Source organism: Nomascus leucogenys, chromosome 1a (genome assembly GCF_006542625.1).
Source record: "Nomascus leucogenys isolate Asia chromosome 1a, Asia_NLE_v1, whole genome shotgun sequence".
NCBI classification, from domain to species: Eukaryota; Metazoa; Chordata; class Mammalia; order Primates; family Hylobatidae; genus Nomascus; species Nomascus leucogenys.
Window position 1 is genome coordinate 60,865,203 of NC_044381.1, and position 24,004 is coordinate 60,889,206.

Genomic DNA, 24,004 nt, shown 5'->3' on the forward strand with positions numbered 1-24,004 from the left:
ACTAAGCTAAGGTCAATGAGCTCCAAGCTTCAGGGAAACCTCCTCAAAATGTAGATGGACCCTAGACCTTTGTCACTTTCCTCTGAGTCCTGGAATTTAAATGTAATTGTTGGAGTTCTAGCAGTCTTGTCTTATCAGGAGGCAAAGAGCCATACCTTAGGGATGTCAGAGCAGTGAGCTGGAAGCAGCCTCTGTCTTTCCATTCTGACACCATGGCTGCCCTGGATAAAGAGAAGAATCCATTTCCATCTTGAATATTTATTTTGGGTTTTCTATGAGAGCAGCCAAATTTAATCCTAACTGATCTAAAGACAAAGAAAAAGCACAAAGTACATCAGTAATTACAATAGATATAAATAAAGGAGTAAATATATATACACATTAAATACATATTAAACATAAACATTAAATAAAGACGGATTGGATTAAAAAGCAGTCCAGCTATATGTTCTTTAAAACCTAAATCTAAAACATAAGGATACTGGAAAGTTGAAAGTGTTAATTTGTTTCATTAAATAAAATTAATATTTTAACAGAAAAAAAAGTCAAGAAACTGCCAATGCCTGAAGTTCGGTTGGTGTTGTTTTGTCCTAATCAGAGACAGGAAATTCAAGAAAAAGATTATGTTTGCAAAAATGATAATGAGTTCCTTCAGTGGTCTTAAAAAATAAAATAAAGGACTAGGTAGTAATCTAAGTGAAAGGAGACTAGAATGAATAATAGAGATAGATCGAGGTCTATGTTGGAGTGCAGTCATTCTCAAACTTGAGCATGAATCAGAATCACCTGGAGGGCTTGTTACACCACAAACTGCTGAGCCCCACCAGAGAGTTTCTGATTCAGTAGGTCTAAGATGGGGTCAGACACTGCATTTCTAAAAGGTTCCCAGTGGATGTAGTTGTTGCTCCAACTTTGAGAACCTTTACTACTCACCTTCATGGTTGCACTATGAGGAAATGGAACCCAGAGCTGCTTCAATGGTTCTGACAGCTGACCACACATTAGAATTACCTAAGGCACTTTAAACACACCTGGGCTCAAACTACTCCTACAGAATCAGAATCTTTTATTTTTTGTTTGTTTTGAATTCCCCAGGTGATTTTAATGGGTAGCAGAGAGGCCAAAACTATTCTTCAGGTCTTCTGACAGTTTAAGAAGTTAAAATCTGGGGTTTAAAATGTTTCTAATTTGTATAGCATTGCACAGTCCACATAAAACAAATATGCATGCTCTCAGGTTTGCAAACCCAGCTACATGATGAGGTGTGGCATTTAGCTTAGTTATCTGAAAAGCAGTTGAAATGCAAAGCCAGGGCCTGGAAGATAAATTTGGATTATGGTCATACATCTGGATATGTATGTATAATTTTAAAATGTGAAAACAAATTCAAGCAAGCAAATGCAAACCAAAAGTTTTATATTCTCCAAATACAATAATTACTTTAAAAAGCAACAGCTTTCACAGAAATCGTTATTTATTGCATAATACTTTTGCAATATAATAAATATTTATAATGCAACCAAAACTGGAAGGTTTTTAAAATGTAACTCTCCCTCTCTCACCATATAACATACTTGCTCCTTCTTTGCCATCTGCAATGAGTAAAAGCTTTCCGAGGCTTCAACAGAAGCAGAGCAGATGCTGGTGCCGTGCTTGTACAGCCTGTGGAATTGTCAGCCAAATAAACCTCTTTAAAAAAATTATAACTTATCTAGTCTCAGGTATTTCTTTATAGCAACATAAAATGGATTAACATCAAAAATTGGTACCAAGGAGTGAGGCATTTCTATAAAGATACTTGAAAATGTGAGCAGCTTTGGAACTGGGTAACAGGAAGAAATTCGAAGAGTTTGTTGGGGAGGGGTTACTCAGAAGAGGACAGAAAGATGAGAGAAAGTTTGGAACTTCTTGGAAACTGGTTAAGTGATTATGACCAAAATGCTAATAGAAATATGGACAGTGAAGACCAGGCTGACGAGGTCTCAGATGGAAATAAGGAATTTATTGGAAACTGGAGCAAAGGTTACCTTTGTTATGCCCTAGCAAAGAACCTGGCTACATTGTGTCCATGCTCTAGGGATTTATGGAAGTTTAAACTTAAGTGTAATGACTTAGAATCTGGCAGGAAAAATTTCTAAGCAGCAAAGCACTTAAGATATGGCATGGCTGCTTCTAACAACCTACGATCAAATTTGGGAGCAAAGGAAAAACTTAAAGTTGTAACTTATCATTAAAAGCAAAGCAGAGTGTAAAAATTCAGAAAATTTTCAGTCTGGACATGTGGTAGAGAAGGAAAGAGCATTTTCAGGAGAAGAATCCACCAGGTGGAGGAACAACCACTTGCTAGAGAGATTTGCATAACTAAAAGGGAGCCAAGTGCTAACATTCAAGACAATGAGAGAAAGGCCTCAAAGTCATTTCAAAGCCCTCCCACCACAGACCCAGAGGGTTAGGAAGGAAGAGTGGTTCTCAGGGTCAGATTCAGGGCCCTGCTGCCCTACACAACCTTGGGACATTGCTCCCCATACCAGGCCTCTCTGGCTCTAGCCTTGGCTCAAAAGGCCTTAGATACTGCTCTGGCCACTGATTCAGAGGATGAAAGCCATAAGGCTTGGCAGCTTCCATGCAATGTTAAGTCTGCAGGTATTCAGACTGATGCCCAGGTAGGAACCTGATGCAGGGGCAGAGCTCCCACAGAGGACTTCTACTAGAGCAGTGCTAAGTGGAAATGTGGGGTTACAGCCCCAAACACAGAGTCCTCACCAGGGCATTGCCTGGTTGAGCTGTAGGAATGGGGCCAGTGCCCTCTAGGCCCAGAATGGGAGGGCCACCAGCAGCCTGTACTCTGAGCCTGGAAATGCTGCAGGCATTCACCTCCAGCCCTTGAGAACAGCCATGTGGGTTGTGCCCAGCAAAGCCCTGGGGACAGGGCTACCAGAGGCCTCAGGACCACATTTCTCATACCAGAATGCAGAGCATGGATTCAAGGATTACATTGGAGCTTTAAGGTTTAACGACTACCCTGATGGATTTTGAACTTGTGTAGGTCCCGTTGCCCCTTTCTTTTGGCCAATTTCTCCCTTTTGGAATGGGGAGAGTGCCTGTACTACCATTGTATGTTGGAAGTAAATAACTTGTTTTTTATTTTACAAACTCACAGGTAAAAGAAACTTGCCTTGAGTCTCAGATGAGACTTGAGACTTTGAACTTTTGAGTTGATGCTGGAACAAGCTAGGATTTTGGAGGACTATTGGAAAGGAATGATGTATTTTGCCATGTGAGAAGAACATGAGATTTGGGGTCCTGGGGCAGAATAATATAGTTTGGATGTTTTTCCCCTACAAATCTTATGTTGAAATGTAATCTCCAGTGCTGAAGGTGGGGCCCAGTGGGAGGTGTTTGTGTCATGCAGGTGGATCTCTCATGAATGACTTGGTGCTCTCCCCATGGTAATAAATTTACAGGAGAGCTGGTTATGTAAGAGTCTGACACTTTCCCCCTCTTTCTTGCTCCCTCTCTCTCCATGTGACATATATCCTCCCCCTTTGCCTTCTGCCATGAGTAAAATCTTCCTGAAGCTTCACCAGAAGCTGAGCAGATGCTGGTGCCATGCTTGTACAGCCTACAGAAACATGAGCCAAATAAACCTCTTTCCCATCTTTACTATATATATATATATATATATATATATATATATATATACACATATGTATACATAAATATATATGTATAGAAAATATATAAAACACCTGATGAGTTTTTCATTGTAAGGTACAGATAGAAAGCTTACCTTTATTTAAATGAGCATATTTAGATAGTAACAATAAACCTGAATGACACGAAGAATGACTGGTGTATGATCAATGACAACATATACATTTTGACATCTAGGAACTTGAACTTTTATTGATTAGTGCATTTGTTTCCAATGACTGCTGTAACAATTATAAACTTGGCGGTTTAAAACAACCTTTTAGAAGCCAGAGATCTGAAATCAGATCTGAAATCAGATCTGATATTGGCCAATATCAAAGGAGTGGACATGTCAGGGTCTCTCCAGAGATTCTAGGAAAGAATCCATTGTCTTATGTTTTCCAGTTTATAGAACTTTATTCTTTAATTATTTGTCTTCTGGTCCCCTTCAACAGCTTCAAAATATTGATTCATTGCCAGGGCAGGGGTGGTAAGAAAAGTTGTTTATACGAAAATTAAACTGAATATATTACAAACAGTATCATCAAATTTCTAAACACATTGTTGGATAATCTGCATGAGAATTGTAAAAAAAAAAAAATTGTGGAAATCTCGAAGTAGTCTACATTTTGATCAACTCATTGATGTCTTTCATGTCTTTCTTTCTACACATTAAGGAAACAAACTGGAAGCTGTAGACAAAACACTATGAGCACTATTTATGCAAGATTATTTCAAATTCTAAGCAGCAAATCCAGTTCCAAGAAATGGCCTCAACCCATAAGTTTTATCAAAAACCTATTTAAACTCAAATAATTATCTTACAGAGGCTTTAAAGTACTGTTTCTTTTAGTGACCTTACTAATCAGTTAGTGTCCTGGTTAGACCAGATAAGAGGGGCATCTATCCTATCTCAGTAACACAAGCCAAAGAGAAAAACAATGAAAGGATACGTAAGGAGCAGGAGAAATCAGAGGTGAGGAAATTTTTCTAATTGAAGAAGAAGGGCATGTGAACAGAAATTAGTCAACAAATACATATGTTCATATACTTGAATTCTGCCTTCTACTTCCATTTTTAACATCAACTTGCCAACTAAGTACAGAGTCTCTTACTACATACAAGATCCACTTTTCCCAAATTATTAAAACTCAAATAAGCATAAAAGCGATATGGTATCTGATAAAAATGTAGTAATCAAAAGCATAGGGATAGATTTCTTGCTAGGTTTACCAACAGGCAGACATGCTAAGGCAACAGAGAATAGTTAGCGGAGTGGTCATGTAACTGGAGTAGGAGAGATTCACCTTCAGTAAATGGTTCCAGGATCTTGAAATCAGGAAATATGAAAAGAAGCTGTCTTAGTTTGTTCAGGCTGCTATAACAAAAATGCCATAGACTGAGTGGCATATAAGCAAGAGGCATTAATTTCTCACAGTTCTGGAAGCTTGAAGTCTGAAATTAGGGTGCCAACATAGTTGGGTTCTGGTGAGAGCCCTCTGTTGGGCTACAGACTGCCAGCGTCTCGTTGCATCCTCACATGGCAGAAACAGCGAGAGATCTCTCTGGAGTCCCTTTTATAAAAGCACTGATCCCATTCATGAGGGTCCTACCCTTATAACCTCATTACCTTCTAATATGATTTGGCTCTGTGTCCCCACCCAAATCTCACCTTGAATTGTAGTTTCCATAATCCCCACATGTCATGGGAGGGATCTGGTGGGAGGTACTTTAATCATGGAGGGGGGTCACCCTCATCCTGTTCTCATGATAATAAGTGAATTCTCATGAGATCTGATGGTTTTATAAGGGGGTTTTCCCCCTTTTGCTGAGCACTTCTCCTTGCTGCCACCATGTGAAGAAGGACGTGTTTGCTTCCCCTTCCACCATGATTGTAAGTTTCCTAAGACCTCCCCAGCCATGCTGAACTGTGAGTCAATTAAACCTCTTTCCTTTATAAATTACCCAGTCTCAGGTATGTCTTTATTAGTAGCATGGGAATGGACTAATACACCTCCCAAAGGCTCCATCTCCTAATACCATCACATGGGGAGTTAGGATTTCAACATATGCATTGTGACTGAACAAAAAACATTCAGTCCATTGCAGAAGCTATTTTTAATTCATCATATGACTTTTTTCAACATTTTTAAAAAATTTTAAGTACTGGGTGGCCGATTAGGTTCCTTTTATCTTTTCAGGAACTGAGGATTGGACGGAGTTCTGGAGATGTTTGTTGTAAAATGAAAGAGTAGTTTCAAGAATGGTTGAAGTCATAATCTACATGTTTCTTGGTATAATGAAAGCTTTCACAAATGGCTGGAGAAGTCAAATTCAAGAGATGAATAAACTATCCTCTTATGTTTCTTGCTTCTCTCTCCATATGTGCGTGTGCCTGCATGTGTGTGTGTGTGTGTGTATGTGTGTGAGTGTGATTTAGTTTGTTCATGAGGAGGAAAAAGAAGATGAAACATCCTTTGTTGATCACCCTCAAGTTAAAGGGACAGCTCCTCCTCTGTTGCATAGTCCTGGCATACCATAAAAATGTACAGTCCTGGGTCCAGTCCTAAAATGTGCAACCTTGGTCCCCAGGTTCTCACAAAAGCCACTATTTCCTCTGTAAGGGATAGAAGTAGTCTGATGAAATCTTTTCCTCATATGCAGCAATTCCCAGAAATATGCTGTTCTACAAAATAAGCTCTCAGGGCAGGATGATACTTACCTCAAAAACATAGGTCTCAGGCCCTGTGGTTTCTAGGCAGAAAAGATCTGCTTAAGTGAGGTTAGGGCTAAAGAATTATGGATGCATAAATGATACTTAGTAAATATTTGCTGAAATTAAATGGGCAGGTGTGGTAACCTGTCTCCAAAGCAACTCCTTTTGCCTACATTCAGGAATGCCTGGTATAAAGGGACTGTTCTTACATAATTATCCAATAAAATACAATTGAGAATGATCATATAAGAAGTGAGATGACAAGCCAAGTATGTTATGAAGCCTTGAGCTTTCATCGCCTGGACATCAAATAAACCAGTATTTGAATCCACAAACAACTGTGACTCTGGGAGAAGAAAGCAGCAAAACACAGCTGTTTGGGCATGGCCAGAGCACCACTCTCAAGTTATGTAACAGCTGTTGTGTAATTGTGCATTTAACTCAAAACACATTTTTGAGAGAGAAAACAATTAGACTTTCCAAAAAGAAAGAAAGAGAAATGTTGAAAGAACACAGAAGTTTCTATCTGGTCTTCAAACATGAGACACGGGGGAGTCAAAGGCATTGGGAATGATATTGCCTTAGAATCTAGGGAGTTGGCCCGTGCACCAAATCTGGCCTGCCTTCCGTCTTTTTAAATAAAGTTCTATGGGAAAACAACTACACCCATTAATTTACCTATCATCTACAGTTTCTTTTAAGCAGAGTCAAGTAAATTATATCAGAAACCATCCAGCCCAGAGGCTGAAAATATTTACAGAAGAAGTTTGCAAACCCTTGTCTTACATGAATAAAAAGTTATGTTTAAATGCCTGTAAGGGTGACTATTCACTGAGAAAACCAAAGCAGTTGATGCTTGAACCCATGTAGGAGTTTTCTTGTGGAGAACAGGGCAGAAATAATAAACAGAAATAAGAGCCCAGGTTTGGGAGTCAGACTGGCCTGAAAGGAAATTCTGGTCCTGCACTAATAGATCTGTGACCATAAGTAAGCTACTCACCCTCTGTGTGTCTCTAAAATGGGTATATGAAATGAGGGTAGGAAGGGAAACAAGTGCTGCACCTGATTTGGGCAAACCAGAAATTTTTAGTTTCCCTATGTAAGTCCCATATTCAGGGGAATTGGCAAGTTTCACTAGAGAAAAAATTGGTTAATTCTTCATAATCAGAACATCCAAAGTATTTTATCTTGTTCCTATTGTAACGTTTGCTAGAGCTACAATACAATAAAGTATTGTACTTAAAATGGAAGTAACACTGTTTAAAAAATTGTCCTTCAGCTAAACATCAATTTAAGAACTTGAATTGTTTGGAAGCCCTGCTTAAATTTAGTCTTTGTACACTGCCTATATTGATAAATACAGACAACTTCCAAAACCAGGATTACTTTCATTTTAAATGAGTTTTAATAGATGATATTGCCATATTTCTAATTGTGGTGATTGTGTGTGACAGTGTGTTCCAAATTCCCTAAAAGTCCTGCTGGCTTTTCTGTTCACATATAGAAAATAAAGATAATTTAGGGCTTCTGAGATCACCGTAGGTCTACTTACCCAGCACTGAAAATACATATGACTGATATGATATTTTAAAACTAACTTAGGGTAGGGTGTAGATAAAGGGCCTTTCTTCCCCAAACAGCACCCTGATTTTCTGGGAGATGGACTGATTTCCTGAAAGCCTTGTCCTGAAGACACCTGGCCAGGGTTCTCTCCTCACCAGCTTCTACTGAGAACAAGTGCCCTTTTAGACTCTTTTCAATCCTCAAATTCTCTGATTCCAAGTCTGTCAGAGAACAGAAAGTTACACAGTAGCATTAAAAAGCATGAAAAGTCAAAAAAATAATAACTGGCCTTAGTGGCCAGAGCAGCTGCTGCATACACTTATCACAGGTTTCGGCTTTGTAAATTAATTCATCTGCAAATAGTGCACTGTCTCCAGGTGCAACTTCGATGCTGGAGCACTGGTTTCTTAAGGATTTAAGTTTAAAGTCAAAGGCTTCCTGCCCTAGGTGTTACAAATAAGTAGTGTCGTTTTCTTTTTTTGCTCTGAGTTTGTTCATCCAATCGTATCCGAGTATGCAAATAAACTTTAGCCCGTGCAGATAAAAAAGGAACAAATAAAGCCAAGTGCTCTATCAGAACCAAATTGCTGAGCCAGTCACCTGTGTTCCAGGAGCCGAATCAGAAATGTCATCCTCAGGCACACCAGACTTACCTGTCCTACTCACTGATTTGAAGATTCAATATACTAAGGTGAGTAAAACTTCTATTTTCTGCTTTGACTCGGGTTTGCAAAAACTACATTTATGTAAAGCATTAAAGGTCAATTTAAGTAAACTTGTGTAAAGAGCCCTTTGCAAATATAAAAATAAAAGGCATGCAAAATGCAGGTCTCAGTTTAGTGTCCTGATCAAATATGATCTAAATCATATCAGACAATCTTTCATAAATTTATTTCTTAAAATATTTCCAAGCAAAAGGAATTCTCTTCTGTGTGAAAGGATTCTTATACCAGGATTCAGAGGACTTTACTAAGCACTTCTATTAACTTCACTATAGCCGGCATGTATGATAAGAGAGGAAAATACTCACTAGAGACGCTTACTGGAAAGAACCAAACGAGTAGGAACAATAGAAAGCAAACGAGGAGAAAGAGAGCATACTGAAATAACATAACTTTCCAATATGTTTAATAAAATGAGTGTTAAAATAGGGGGACTTAAGTCTGATAATTGGATTCAAAAAACTTCAGATGTACTTGCATTATTTTGCATATTTTGGTGGGGCAGAAGAAAAGCATTATTTGTTCAGCCAAATTTGTTGCCATTGGAGGAGATGTGTAATTGTTAACTGATAAATATTTAGAGAAACAAGAGCAGGAGCTAGATCCAGACTTTAAAATCCACAGCTGGGGGGAACTAGGAAATGGATCCTGCTTTATCGTTCTGAGAGTAACTCTGAACTTTGCCTGTTTCACACTGCTTTCCTGTCAGATCCCAGAACTCCAAAACAAACAAATGAATAAAACACAATCTAACCAAAATTACTTAAAGTTATCTTTATGGTGTGATGCCGAAAGTATGGTAAGAAATTAACTCTTGCAACTCAAGGGAGAGCCATTTTGCTGTCTGAATTAGCCAACAGAAAAACAAAGGGCATTATAATTTAATGATAAAGTAAAAGTCCCCGCTGTTATATATTTATTTCCTTACTTGTAACCATGGATGGCTTTGAAATCCTAAGGTCTGTTGCATTTTCATTTTCATAAAGCACAACAAATGAGGAAGTTGCTCAGCTGATTGGCTCTTTTCCTCAGGAAAGTAGCAGCAGAGATCAGATTGTGCCTTTAACATGGTTGACCAGCAGCTATGAAGTGTATTTTAAGGTATTGTTATCACGAAGTTTTATTAAAGGGAAAAGATTTTTCCATTTAATTTTACTACAAATGGTAGTATGAAAAATGCAGTAAATCCATACCCTCAAACAATTTACATTTGGCAAAGGTATGCCCAAAAGATTGCAAGAGTCCAGTCTCCCTCATTTTCTTATTCCAAGTTTGTCATTCACAATAAATTTCAATTGAAAGTAGGTACATTTAAAAATACATTTCATGAAGCTCAAAATTGTTGACAATGCTTAGATTATTGTATTACTATTATTAATGGGAATTTTTTTTTTTTTAATGATACTACCTAAGAAGACATTTTGGTAGTCTGGATGCCCCTGTCTCCCCACTCCTTTGGCTTTGCAGAAGTTTGCAAAGTCTTCCTTTTGTGTGTATTTCAAGGAAGCTCTAATGTAAATAACCTTCCTGCTGAATTAAGCTTCACTTAGTAGTCATTAATTAAGCATGTAAGAAGCGGTACTAGACAAATGAGATGGTCCTAAAAATCTAACACACAAGCACAGACCTAATGATCCCTTAACACAGAGAGATGATTTTGAGACTGAAACCTATCCACTTCGAAGTCACTGTGCAACAGCTCCCCTCTAGGGAAAATGACTGACCTAAGTGTCCAAAAGAAGGCAAGACTCAAAGAGCAGGCGTTTTGCTCTGTGTTTAAGAACTTTTCTGGGTAAAAATACTCCAAACAAGTCAGTGAATTTTGATTTCTCATGCATCTTCTATATAAATCTGTTCTGCTCAGATAGCATTTTATTGCTTGATTTATTGGTTACAGCATTTTCACACTTGGGAGGACACCAGTTATGTATGTAATTAAATCTAAATGGGTGAGCTTTTTCAAATGCCTTTGCCTTTTTTTTTTTTTTTTTTTTTACTATGTCCCAGTGAAGAATTGGATTGAATTTGCACTTGCAAGAGGAGTTAAAAAAAAATGATGGTTATTAACTATAATAAGTTCCCTGGTTACAAACCAAGTAAGCAAGGAGTTTATAGTGTCTGAGGAATTATCTTCTATTACCAGCCCCTAAAGTCTTGTGTTATTTTTCTATTACTATTCTAATGTCCTTTTTTTTAATTATTGTAGCTAGAAGTATATTGGTTGTTAGGACAAGTTGGAGAGAACAGACAGGGTTGAGTAACAAAAAAAAATATTACAACTATGATAGAAAAGCTACATACTCTCAAGCTTGGGACTGCTTTTCACCCAAACAAAAGAATTTATTGATGTATATCTTTTTATGACTTATTTTCTAGTACAGTCTGATTATTTCTTTGTTGGGGTAGATTAAAGAGAGATCAGAGTTTAAGAAATGGTTTCTAAAATTATACAAAAGCTTTTGGAATTTAAAACCTCAAAAACATCGTTATAAATTCACTAATATGAACTCGTATCCCATCCTTATCCTCATTACTCCTCTTTCCAACTCTAAATGAACCCCACATTTTCCATTTTATTGAGCCTTTAAATGAAGAGATTCTTTGAAAGTTATGTGATCATTGGGCAAGCTACATTACCTCTCTCTGCCTCAGTTTTCTTATGTTTAAAATGGGGATGATAAAGGCACCTATTTTCTAAGATCGATGAAAGTATTAAATGAACTTAATGCATACAAAGCCCTTGAAATAATGCCTGGCACATGGGAAATGATTTAACGTTAGTGATCCTAGTCCTATTTTTCTGAATCCTTTCCAGTTTTTCCAGAATTTTCTCTTTTACCCAACCTTTCCTAGACCTGTTTCCCACAAGTATTCCTCATGTCTTCTCCTAGCTTTTCTGTCACTCTTTTTTGTACAGTCATGTCCCATCTGACAAAGGTTGTATCAGAGTGAAGTTCCAAGGGTCTTCCAAGATTTCAGGGATCAAAAATTTTCTCTTACAGGATTTGGTAACTTTGTTTGCCATTCTTCCTTCACAATACTATTGTTTTACCTTTTCTTTTTTCTTTTTTATAAAAAGGAAATAGGAAATTCAAGAAGACAAGCATTCTCAGACAGAATTCAAACCCCAAAATGTTTAACTTAATTAGTAAGCTGCACTCATTAAACCACAGTTTGTTCATGCTACAAAAGATCTTCATCAGCTAATGACATTTTACTCGTACATACATGCATACACACACACACACACACACACACACACATAATAAATAATTATAAGTAAAATTTATTGTGCTTACTCTGCCATGACTGTCTAAGTTCTTGACAATGATTTTATTTAATCCTCATAATAACCCTATGAGGAGGTTACTATTCCTGTTTCACAGTTCAGGGAACTGAGGAACAGAGCAGCTATGTAACTTACTAAATTTACACAGCAAGTAAGTGACAAAGCTACACTGCCAATGCTGGCAGTTTGAGCTAACACACTAGCAAGAGACTTGTTTAAGGTCAATTCCACTACTCTGGGACACTGACTTGCCAGAATCCTCTTGTATCCTTCTTCATCCTGACTTTCATTTGCCCATTGCTGATTACCATGGCCTTTCCAGCTGCTGCTCAGCTGTTCCCAGGCCAATAGGAGAAAGTTTGCAGCCAACTTAGAAAAAGAGAACAATAGGGAAAATTGGAAGGAAATAGGTTTTCTGCTTTGATTGAAAATGTGACGTTTGGGCTAGGACGAGAGGCTATGAGGCAGAGGACTTTGACGTGGATGTGAAATGTCTGTGTGAACTACATTTCTTCAACTCCTATGGAATCAATTTTGGTTAGAGTAGGAGATTGCTTTCCTAGATTTCTGGTTTGTTTAACCCTTCTGGGTTAAAGAGATATTTTCAATGGAGAAGAGTTATGAATCATTGAATAATACATTCCAGGCACGAATTTGAAGTGCTCTTTTTCCCCCATGATTATCTCTTTAAATTTTTACAACAAACAAATTCAGCTACATGAACTTCCAAATACCTCCTTTGTCCCCTTTGCTTGTTTCTCCCTTTTGCTTTTCATTTCTCCCATATTTTCCTTCCTCTTATTTAACAAGGCCTTGAACGAGTGCCCTATGCTAGTTCTCATGATATAAGAGGGCTAATATGATTCATGTCTCATGGAGCCTCTATTCCTGGAAGGTGTGTGGAATAGTGTGGGGCAGAAAAGAAGAGAATGCTTTAATCAGAAATTATGATAAATGTTTAAAGCAAAATAACTGAAAGCTGAGAGAATGAGGAGAAGAGCTTTTGATGAGGATTTTTAGGAAGGGAGCCTTTAAGGAAGGTGGTTTAAAGGTAAGCCTGAGGGATATAGAGAATAAGGTGGCCAAGAGTGGGGAAGAACAAAGATCCAGAGGTCTTACCACATGCAAAGACCCCGAGGACAAGAGCATGTTATGCTCAAAGAACTATCCAAAGGCTAATCTGGCTGGAGTAAACTGAATAATGGAGAGAATGGATAAGATGAAGCTGAAATACAGGCTGGGGCCAGATTGGCTGGCAGATTTTGAGGAAAATCACTGAGAGGTGCTTAAAACAGGAAGGGACTTATGTTCAAAGCAAAGCTGATTGTGCTGTGATGCTGCTTTCACTTGGGAAATGTTTTTAACTTCCTTCTAACTGAAGCAATATTTTGTTTGCTTTGGGCTTGGAAGCAGGTGAAAAAATAGCTGACTGGCTGCAAGGTGCAGTGACTGAACAAGCTAAACCTGGCTTCAATTTCCAGCTATTTTATGTATTTAATTATATGACCTTGGCCAGGCTTCTCAGCCCCTGGAGCTTCAGTTCCTCTGTCTGTGAATTGGGAATGAGAATGACTACCTTGGAAAGTGGCTGTGAGAATTAAGTCAGGTAATTTGTGGAATGTGGCTGGCACTTATTAACTACTTAGTCCTTTCTCTCCTCGATTCTCTTTCCCAAGATGACTCCTAGAATTATATGATCATTCTGTTCTCAATGTAAGTTATATTTATATTGCTTATCACAGTTCAAAACTGATTTCATATATTTTTCTCATTTGAGGCTCATCAGTAACCACTGGGAGGAGCTAGAAAAGATGTTAGCATAGTCCCATTTCAAACCCGAGGAGCCTGAGCTCAGAGATCATGACTGACTTAAGGTCGCATAGCTTTTAAAATGCAAAAGCAGAATAAACTGGATTCTAAATCTTTTTATCTTGGGTCTGATGCTTTCCCACATGATATCCTTGTTTCCTTAGATAACAAAACCAGTAGTACTAGAATCTCACTCAAGAAAACCTAATCAAGAAAAAAATCTGAAGTAAATAACACATATCCTAAGAGGAGGGGGTATTATCCCCCTTTCCCAATTAGCTCTAACAACTGTTTTCACACCTATTACTGCATTTTTATCATTCATTCCTTACTCTGGTTGAAAGAATAGATCTGGGCTGAAGTCTGAGATTCTGTGTTCTTAACAGTCTTTCAGCTTTTGCTGATGCTACCAAAATGTCTGTTGACCAGCAGCAAGGGTCTAAAAGTTTTAGGTGAGTGAGCCTTATAACTTCAATGCAGCAATCACCTTCCAGTCACTTCACGATAGCGCTTCCATTTTCTCCCAGAAACTCGCACTCAGCCACATCAGAAACTTTCCTTTCAGAAAGTGCCAGAGCTAAGCAGAAACAGGATCATGGCCACAAACCAGTGACAGTACCAATCATTGATTTTAATGGTGGGAGATAATCATTTACTAATATTTAGAATGCAATATCTTAGCTCATCTCTGAGGACTGCTGTCCTGGCAAGTTGTTTTGTTTTCTGGCACCTGCCTGACTGTAAGAAAACGGAATTAACAATTCTAAAGTAAAGAACACATGTCCTAAGAGAGGGTATTGTCCCCATTTCATAAGGGCTCTCAGTACAACTCTTTATATAACTTTGTAACTGGGACTTTAACCTATTGAATTTGTCACTACGTACTTGCCAGAATGAGGGGAAACACTCTTAGAGAATATGAAAAATAACTCATTTGAAGACCAACCCACAGTAAAGGTAATGACTCTGAAATGGCATGGATAATCTATAGGACAATAGGTTGCAAATCAGCATAAAATAAATCTCATAGAAATACAGACATCAAATGGAGATATCTGAAAATGGTAATTACCTGGCTTGGGATGGTGGTGGTGGGGGTACAGTTTGGTTTGATTTATCATGATGCTATTATAACTATAGCCAGGGAATATATTATATGTTTACCAAGTGTAAGTGACAACACAGAACCATGTTCGAAAGAATTTGAGCAAGGATTTCTTCACAAACCCTTACTTAAAATCTAATAAATCAGAAAAGTAAATTTGTGTAATACTGGTTTTCCTGACGCTGACATGTTTTGGGTGAGTGTGTGCGTATAGATGTATATAGCAAAAGTATCCACAAACTTAGAAGCATTGCTTGAGAAGGATGTGAAGTGTTGCTAATATTTGGTTTTCTGATATTATCTCTACCTGATTCATTGTAATGTTTGACTTGCTAATGGAAATTTGTTCACTGGGGAATTTGCACAAATCTCACATCTCTAAAAACTTTGCCTGAACCGTTCCCTCCCCCAACCCAGGTCCCATTTCCACTGACTATTTCCACTGCTCTATCGATACTTTTTTAGACATCAAAGGAGTACAAATAACTACTGAATTCTGCTTTATATTTGGCATTCTTTTAGAAGGAAGAGGGCTTACATGCAAGCAATTGTATTACTGGGTCTTGATACTGCTAAAAATGGGCAGAACTTTCTATTGCTTCTACATCTTAACTCTTTGATACAGAAAATACGTGATGTACAGAAGTTGCTGACAAGTTTTGTTATCATCTCTAGGATACAGTGATGGTGTGGCTCAAAACAAATGCTGTGGCATCTTTTCTCTTGCCCTGACACAATTGAAAAGGCTGACAGGGTTTTGCAGACAACAAGAAAAAAGAGTATATACTCATGTTACTAAAGTCAGACTATAATTTAAAGCAAATGAAAGGAAAATTTTATTTCTCCTATTTTTTGTTTTGGTCATTCTCTCATTTTGTTTTCATTCATTTGACAGCAGTTAAAAATTTTCCTCCCCTTTGTTATTTCCTCCTTAATTTCCTTTTACATTTTTTAACTTTGAGTCTCAACATTTTGCTCTCCTGCCTCAGGGTTAGGGTGCCAAGCAGTTGCCAGAGATCCAGCTTTGATTCTTTTAAATGTTTAACACCCCACCTGACTTTTGTTCAGTCTTTCCTCCTCATTATTCATCCCCAATCTCATTCTCCCTGACTCCCAGCGGCCTTTAGTACTTTGGTAGGTTCCTAAGCTGAGAAAAGGTTGACACATTTACAGCACACACCAGTCTCCACAGGTTCACACCACCACCCATGCAGCCTATGCTGTGACTCAGCTCTCAAGTTTGAAAATTCACATGGATGACATTAAATGGGAACTCTCATCACCCTCCCTCTCCTTTGGAAAATCTAAAAGAAATTCTTTGTGCATTGAAAATGTGATCTCTTAAAATCTCTCTCCCACCAAGAAAGTATTGGCTTCCCTTACAGAGTCTAGAGCTGCTGGCCCAGTTGCTGCCCTGCTGAGACAATATTAATTTAAGGCACTCTGAGTATCTTTTGCAAGGAGTCAGGGGCTCTCCACTTTAGCCCACAGGCTCCAAAATCTCATATCAGCAGATAAGGCAAATAGGGCTTTATTTTGCCCACTAGTCAAATCTAGCTTTATCCAAGCCAGGAATATTTTGAGAAAAATGCTTATTTAGAACTGTAGCTTTATACACAATACATTAAGACATAATCACTTTTACTCTGGAAAGGCAATTTTTTTTCACAATTATGACTAATTCTTGGACACCAATTGAATCCAGGAAATGGCTACTTGTTTATCAAAGGTAAAATTATGCATTTCTTAAAATGTGGCATATCTAAAACAATTTCTAAGTTGCCTCAACATTTCTATTGATTGCTTCTCCATATAGAAAGTACTTGAAGTCCAAGAGTATGCATAGGCATTTATAATTTCCAATCAATATTGCAAACTGAAGGTTGATGTCTATTTTACATATGTATTATTCAAAAGTAACCTAAGTTCAAAATTCATAATTAGAATTGAGTTAATATATAATGGTTACATAGAACCCAAGAATATTTTACTTTTATAATATCTCTTTTCCTCTAAGCTGGCTAAAGGCAAAAAACAAATGGAAAATAAGATTGTCACCATTATAGAACATTTCAACAAGCCTAATGTAAATTTTATAATTATTATAACAAACATTCATTTGTTTAGACTTCTCCATATAACCATTAAATATAACTATAGGAACAGTGATTATACAAAAACATTGGGTCACACAGTTAGCTGGAAGGCAAATGCCAAATGTAAAGCTCCTATAATTAAAACAGAAAAAAAAAGGTATTTGAGGTAGGTCCTGTGAATAAATTATCCGTAGCTAAGGGGAAGAAAAAGACTGGGCAATACCTGGCCTTCTAACAATCTAGGTCATCACATTACCTATGCCAGGTTCCCTTTTCATGCTGAAACGCCTCTGTTTGTGGGAGAATGGCATAATTCATAATTTGTAGACTGCACTGTTACATCACTCTCCTTCAAAACCTTGTGACCTTATGAAAGGATTATGAAATTAGTCTCAAGGCTAATTTCCTGGACTCTGGTTGGTCTACTTCAAATCCATTTGTGGTACTTTAAAGTCAGTATTCCTAAACATCCATTTGATCTGGTCTCTCTCCCTTTTTATATCCAGAATAGAGCCTAAACTTTTTTCTCTGGGGATCAGGATCTGCCACAAATTGACTTTATTTTCAATGTCAGGCCTTATCTGTGACTTATGTCCACTGCAACTCCGTTCTATTGGGAGCTGCTCTGTTTACTGTGTTACAAACCTCCAAAGATTTGTCCCTCCCTTTACTCTTTTTTTTTTTTCCTTCTTTCCACCAATCCGGTCCCATCCTTCAAAGAAGCATTCTTCCAGCCTATGCCCCTCTCCACCATTTATTGACAACACCACTGCTTTGGCCATTTTGCTTCACAGTCTTTAATTCTGTACTGGCTGCTCTTGACATGAATACATTCTCCTCTTAGATTATAAGCCCCTGAGAGCAGAGGCCATGGCTAACTCATCTCTCATTTTTCCACAATAACTGCCAGACTATGTCTCAAGTATTTACTCATTATTGGACAAACACTTTTGTGATAAAAGTTACTAATCATGATTATATAAATGTCAACACAAGTTCAAACTCAAGTTGGGCTCACAGTGTCCTCCTGTCTTAAAGGTTAAAACTGAATAATGCAGAACAGTGCTGGTAATTTGGGGTCCTCTACAGCTGATCTCTTCAGTTGCCTGCAGGCTGCCAGATAAACATGTGTTATTACTTCAGGTTAATGCTCATTTACAAAACATTCACTGGCTTTAATCTGAAGTGGCAGTTTTATGTACAGCTTAGATGCAAATTCTGATCATGGAACTAGATGGTACATACATATTGTAATAATTCTTTTACCAAAAAGTGTGTAAAGAGAGTAAAATAAGCTATAATACATTGAGATCTTGAGAACTTGAAAGCACAGATTATCACAGACCTAAGGATAAGAGGACTCAGGCGAGAACTAGAAAGTCCGACCACAGGCCTAGCAAAATGTAATTGATTCTGTATGTTGTTTTATTTTATTTTTAATGAAATTACATTGTAGAAGGGTGAAATTCTGGATCTCTGCCAAAATGAGATCTGTATTCCCTTAGTTTAGAGGTACAAAATCTAAGGCGGTAATACAATCTTTAGGCAGAGAGAAGGCAGAATTCGCAAGTGAGTAAATCTGATGCAGGTTTTGAAAGACTTGATTTAAAAGACTACGGCAGGTATCGCAATATCTTTAGCTTTTTGTTTGGAATTTCATAGGCTGATATGTAGATATCTAACATTAACACAAAGCAGAACATAAGTAATTTATCAGTAGGATACTAGTATGTTATGTTGGAAAGGAAAAAGAGGTTAAATTCAATTGGAGCAACTAGTGAAATCTTCATGAGGAGATGACATAGTAAGCTAGAATTCGAAGTAAAAATAGAAGAAAATAGTGGAACTCTAGTCTAAAGAACAGTGCGAATAAAAGTATGCTGCAAAAAACAGCATGGTGTTTGAGGCAGTAGAATGAGGCTGGAACAAAGGGTAAACTGAGGGAATGGTAGAGCAAAAGACTGGAAAAGCATGTTGGGGCAAGATCGTGAACCACCTCCAGTGCCATGTTAAGCAGTCTGACAATAGAGGATCACTAAAGTATTCTGAGGAGGGCTGTTGACAGAATCTGAGGAAGATTATAATGACAAGGTGAAAATTAAATTTTAATTAGGCAGAGGTAGGGGGCAAAGAGAACAGGGAAAGCTTTTTTATAATTGTATAAAACAAAGTGATACAAAAGGGTACCTAGGGATTATTTGTGTCATTAACAGAAGAAGGACAGTGTGTGAGAGGGAGGGCTGGGGGACAGTGTACATGAGCAAGCTTTAGAACTTTGGGGTGAGAGCAGCATAAAGCTAGAGATGACAGTGAGCTGAGTTAGGGACAAGTTGATTAAATTCTTTTCCAGCCATCCCTTGGGAAGAAAAATACTAAGCTGTAAGGGCATAAATGGAAACACTCTAAGAATAATTGTGCGATTCTGTAAAATGTATTTCTGATAGCTAGAGTGTTGATTCACTCTAAGAGACACTGGGCAAATCAGCACTTTCATCTGAATTTATTTTTCCTCAAGTTGATCTAAGAGGCTAGTGTTTTTTCCCAAAAAAATAATACAGTGAATTTTATGGTCTTCATCTGTATTCAGTTAATCTTGTTTCTGTAATCTGATAGGGTTTCTTGATACTTCTTCCATCTTTCTCATATCCCCATATATGTATTTTTGCACATCTAGTCTCTTCATCTGAACAGCTTTGCACCCCTTTTCCCTTTATTTAGGAATGCCCATGTGTTTTACCATCAATTTCAGGCTAGTACTACAATTCCTTTGAATGTTTCTAACTATACAGGATAATTTTCTTGTATGGAAATAATGCTGTTTTTTTGTATGGAAAATTATATTGGCATGAATGGGCAAACAAGACGGCTTATCCTCTTCCCCATTTTGTTGGAAATCACAAGTGTTATAGAGTAGTCATTTGCAGAACATTATAGATCATATCCATGAGTAGCTGATGGATTATAGATCTTTGATTCAATTAAGTTAGTTATTCAAGAATTTTTTACTGAGGCTAAAATCGCTTGAGGGCTGAGATTGTGTTGGACACTGAAGATAAACTGCAAAACCATACACAGCCCTTGATGGAAGGCAGACACTTCAAAATGACTATTTAAAAAGTGACAAATTGTCCAATGGAAGTATAGAGGAGACCGGGGAAGTATATTTTGTCTAAATAATAGATCACAGAATATAGAATGAATTATATTCAGGCATTTAGGTATACATAGTAATATACATTTTATTACTCTGATAGAATTTTAAGCTATGCTAGTGATAACTGGGGAATTTTTAATAAATAAGTAATTTGCATTTTAGCATAGTAGCTAATTTAAACCTTGGAGGAGTGTTTCATTACATTCTCCCTTGGGGTTGAACTATTAATAACTTATCTTTAAATATCAAGTAAGAAGGGATGTCTGAATTAGGATATATGTTATAATCCAGCACATATGTCACCTTCCTTTACTCCCTGTGTTAGCTACCTCTGATTCAAAATTGAATAAACTAGTCCATCTTGTCATAAGTCTAACAGAAAGTTATATACTATCCAAGACTGTATTTATGATTGTTTTCATATTTCAAATAATAAGAAATGTGAAAGCTTGTGTCATCAAGAAAAGACAAATTCAGTGACATGAAAGTTGAAACTGGGATATTTTAAATGACATACTGATGCTTTTAAGTATTTCTATTTTATAGTACACACAGACAAAATTCCATATTTTTTAGTGCTTACTGTTTCTTTAGCTGCATGTCTCTTTCTCATAGTTACCATTAAGAAATCTTGTTCCTGATTTTGTCTGAAGACAACAAAATTACCAGGTAATCTTTTGAAAAGGAGAATAAAACCATATGCTTTTAAAAAGCCAATGAAATAACGTGACTAGCTAATTTTCTCTAAGTGAACTTCTTTTAGAATCCGTTACTTTAGCAAAATTCTTTTTTTTAACTTTAAAACATTAAAGGATTAGAAAATAGTCTCTTATGATTTCAAATCACCAGTAGCCCAAAATGAGGATGTTCAGAATTTAAAGTGGAAAATAGCAGCAATCATTAATAAAGACCAAGCCCACAAAAGCCTTTGCTTTTGCCTCAAATTCATGGCCATTTCAGGTAAAAGCATTGTTTTCTAGATTGTTTTCTCCGGTATGTATTTTCTAGTGTTGAAATGATTGCATACCTTAAACTTAAAAGCATTATGTACTTCATTTTAGTACATGTCTATACATGTGAACACAAAATGTCTTAAACAGCCAGAAAGTTTTGAGAGGTGAAGAGATGTGCATCATTTAGGCATGATGAAATGCTTTAGTTTAAGTTTATGAAAATTTCCAAAATTTGCTGCATATTTAAGTGCCTTGTGTGTATTTTCTCTTCATCTCTACAGATCTTCATAAACAATGAATGGCATGATTCAGTGAGTGGCAAGAAATTTCCTGTCTTTAATCCTGCAACTGAGGAGGAGCTCTGCCAGGTAGAAGAAGGAGATAAGGTGAGTTTCTGAACACTAGTTTCATTTTATGCCGGGTTTCTTGGTTTTTTGCCATTCTGAGCTCCTGAACCCCATTGCAAGTTCCAAAAGACATGCCATGAAAATATGGTTGTCCTTGTTACAAAAAAAAAAAAAAATGCTCTGTAGTTATGTTATAATGATAAACCTGTGCTTCTGGGTGTCATGGTGATTTTTTTTTCCACATCATTTTCCTTTATTTTCAATTGAAATAGTATATAGATTTATTTTACAGACTATATAAGAAGGGATTGATCATATGTTATAAAGGAGAGAAATCCTCAGCTGGGCGCTGTGGCTCACACCTGTAATCCCAGCACTTTGCGAGACCAAGGCAGTCGGATCACTTGAGGTAGGAGTTCGAGACCAGCCTGGCCAACATGGGGAAACACCGTCTCTACTAAAAATATAAAAATTAGCCAGGCATGGTGGCACATGCCTCTAATCCCAGCTACTCAGGAAGCTGAGGCAGGAGAATCACTTTTAGCCCGTGAGGCAGAGGTTGCAGTGAGCCGAGATTATACCAATGCACTCCAGCCTAAAAAAAAAGAAAAGGAAAAAGGAGAGAAATTGTTTATTCATATGAAATTGTTCTTTTTATGTTGCTAGATAAAACTAAAAGTTATTATAGAACTTTTAGAACAATATATTACTAAGTTATTTTATTAAAAATCACTGCATTAATATTATTATTCAACACCTTTAAAAATTAAATTATAGAATAACTTAAATTGACTAACAAATTACAAGTGTTGTTATTTTCCAGCTAAGAAACTACAAAAACCAATTTTTATTTAGTGAAAATTGTTCTCAAGTTCTAAATGCTATCTTCATTTAAAACTTAAAGAAACCCTATAGGGGAGGTACTATTTTGAGTCATTTTTACAAACAATGATGAAATGGCAGAGTAGAAAGGCTGAGTAATTTACTTAAGGTGACATTGCTAATAAATAATTACATCAACATTAAAACGCTGTTCCTCTGACACTATAACCTGTGCCTAGTAGGGCTACTGCTTCACTTTGTGATTATTATGAAAGTAAGATAGGGTTGGCCAGGCGCAGTGGCTCTCGCCTGTAATCCCAGCACTTCGGGAGGCCGAGGTAGGCAGATCACCTGAAGTCAGGAGTTTGAGACCAGCCTGACCAACATGGTGAAACCCCATCTCTACTAAAAATACAAAAATTAGCTGGGCATGGTGGTGGGTTCCTGTAATCCCAGCTACTGGGGAGGCTGAGGCAGGATAATTGCTTGAACCCGGGGGTCAGAGGTTGCAGTGAGCCAAGATAGTGCCATTGCACTCCAGCCTGGGCAACAAGAGTGAAGCTCCGTTAAAAAAATAAATAAATAAATAGTCTTTCTTATTATGAAAGTAAGATATCCCAGCACTTTGGGAGGCTGAGGCGGGCAGATCACAAGGTCAAGAGATTGAGACCATCCTGGACAACATGGTGAAACCTCGTCTCTACTGAAAATACAAAAATTAGCTGGGCATGGTGGCGCATGCCTGTAATTTCAGCTACTCGGGAGGCTGAGGTAGGAGAATCACTTGAACCCAGGAGGCAGAGGTTGCAGTGAGCCGAGATCACACCATTGCACTCCAGCTGGGTGACAAGAGCAAAACTCCGTCTCAAAAAATAAAAAATAAAAAATTAGATAGCATAATATTAAATAAACTTTTTATTCTCCTCCTGGGTGAGGAGAGTAAAAAACTTCAGAATATTTATCTGAACACGTAAGTGTTTCTAAGTCTAATTTGAAATGATTTTTCTGCTCTTTAGTTGCCCAGGGGTCGCCAAGCTTTAAATTTCTGTAAAGAGGTAATGTTTTATTTTATTATTATTATTATTATTATTATTACTATTATTATTATTGTTATTATTTTTTGCTGCAGGAAAAGACTTCTGGGAAATTAAAGTCAGCAATACCCAAGGATAATATTATTCATGACAATGTGTTTTAGTTAATTGTAGCAATTACATGTTCCTGCCAGTCTTCTGCCCAGTCTTTTCCATTACTTTAGCCCCAGTAAATGAGATCGCAAAAATGAGATCACAAATCTCAACGTACTGGGCCATGCAGATACTGATTCCAAGACAGTGACAGACCTGAGGGGGCCCTTTTGGATTTAGGAGAGGCCCCGGGTTCGGATTTCCGTACGATGAAAACAAGTAAGACCGAAGTCTCAAGCCACAGGAGTACGGAGTTCAACCATACGGGTTAACAATTTGAGAAGTAGAAACAAAATAGAATGATGACAAATGTCACTGGCTTTCAGATTCAGATTTACTCTTTATACCGAAGAGTTCACCAAAGCATAAATTCTCCATTCTGCTTCTCACTGTCTGTGGGAAAAAGTCCACAAACAAAGGTCCTTTATAATATCACTCAACCTTTGTTTATGGCCTCTTTCCCAGGCCACCCAATCAACTTAAGAGTTTCAACTTAGTCATGCCCAGTGTCTGTCCCCAACAATTGCTTGCTAGTCACTGCCTCTGTA

At 37.4% G+C, this 24,004-nt stretch overlaps 1 protein-coding gene across 2 annotated transcripts in view; it reads left to right on the top strand.

Moving 5' to 3' along the window:
• ALDH1A1 (aldehyde dehydrogenase 1 family member A1) overlaps positions 1-24,004 on the top strand; it is a 193,179-nt gene that overhangs the window by 132,365 nt on the left and 36,810 nt on the right. Inside the window, exons 2-3 of one of the 2 annotated variants that reach the window (XM_030809876.1) lie at positions 8,584-8,663; positions 21,382-21,486. In XM_030809876.1, the coding sequence (XP_030665736.1) occupies positions 8,598-8,663; positions 21,382-21,486 (171 nt within the window). In that variant the 5' untranslated portion in view covers positions 8,584-8,597. The remainder of the gene's footprint in view (positions 1-8,583; positions 8,664-21,381; positions 21,487-24,004) is intronic. The other variant, XM_030809867.1, reaches the window with a different exon arrangement.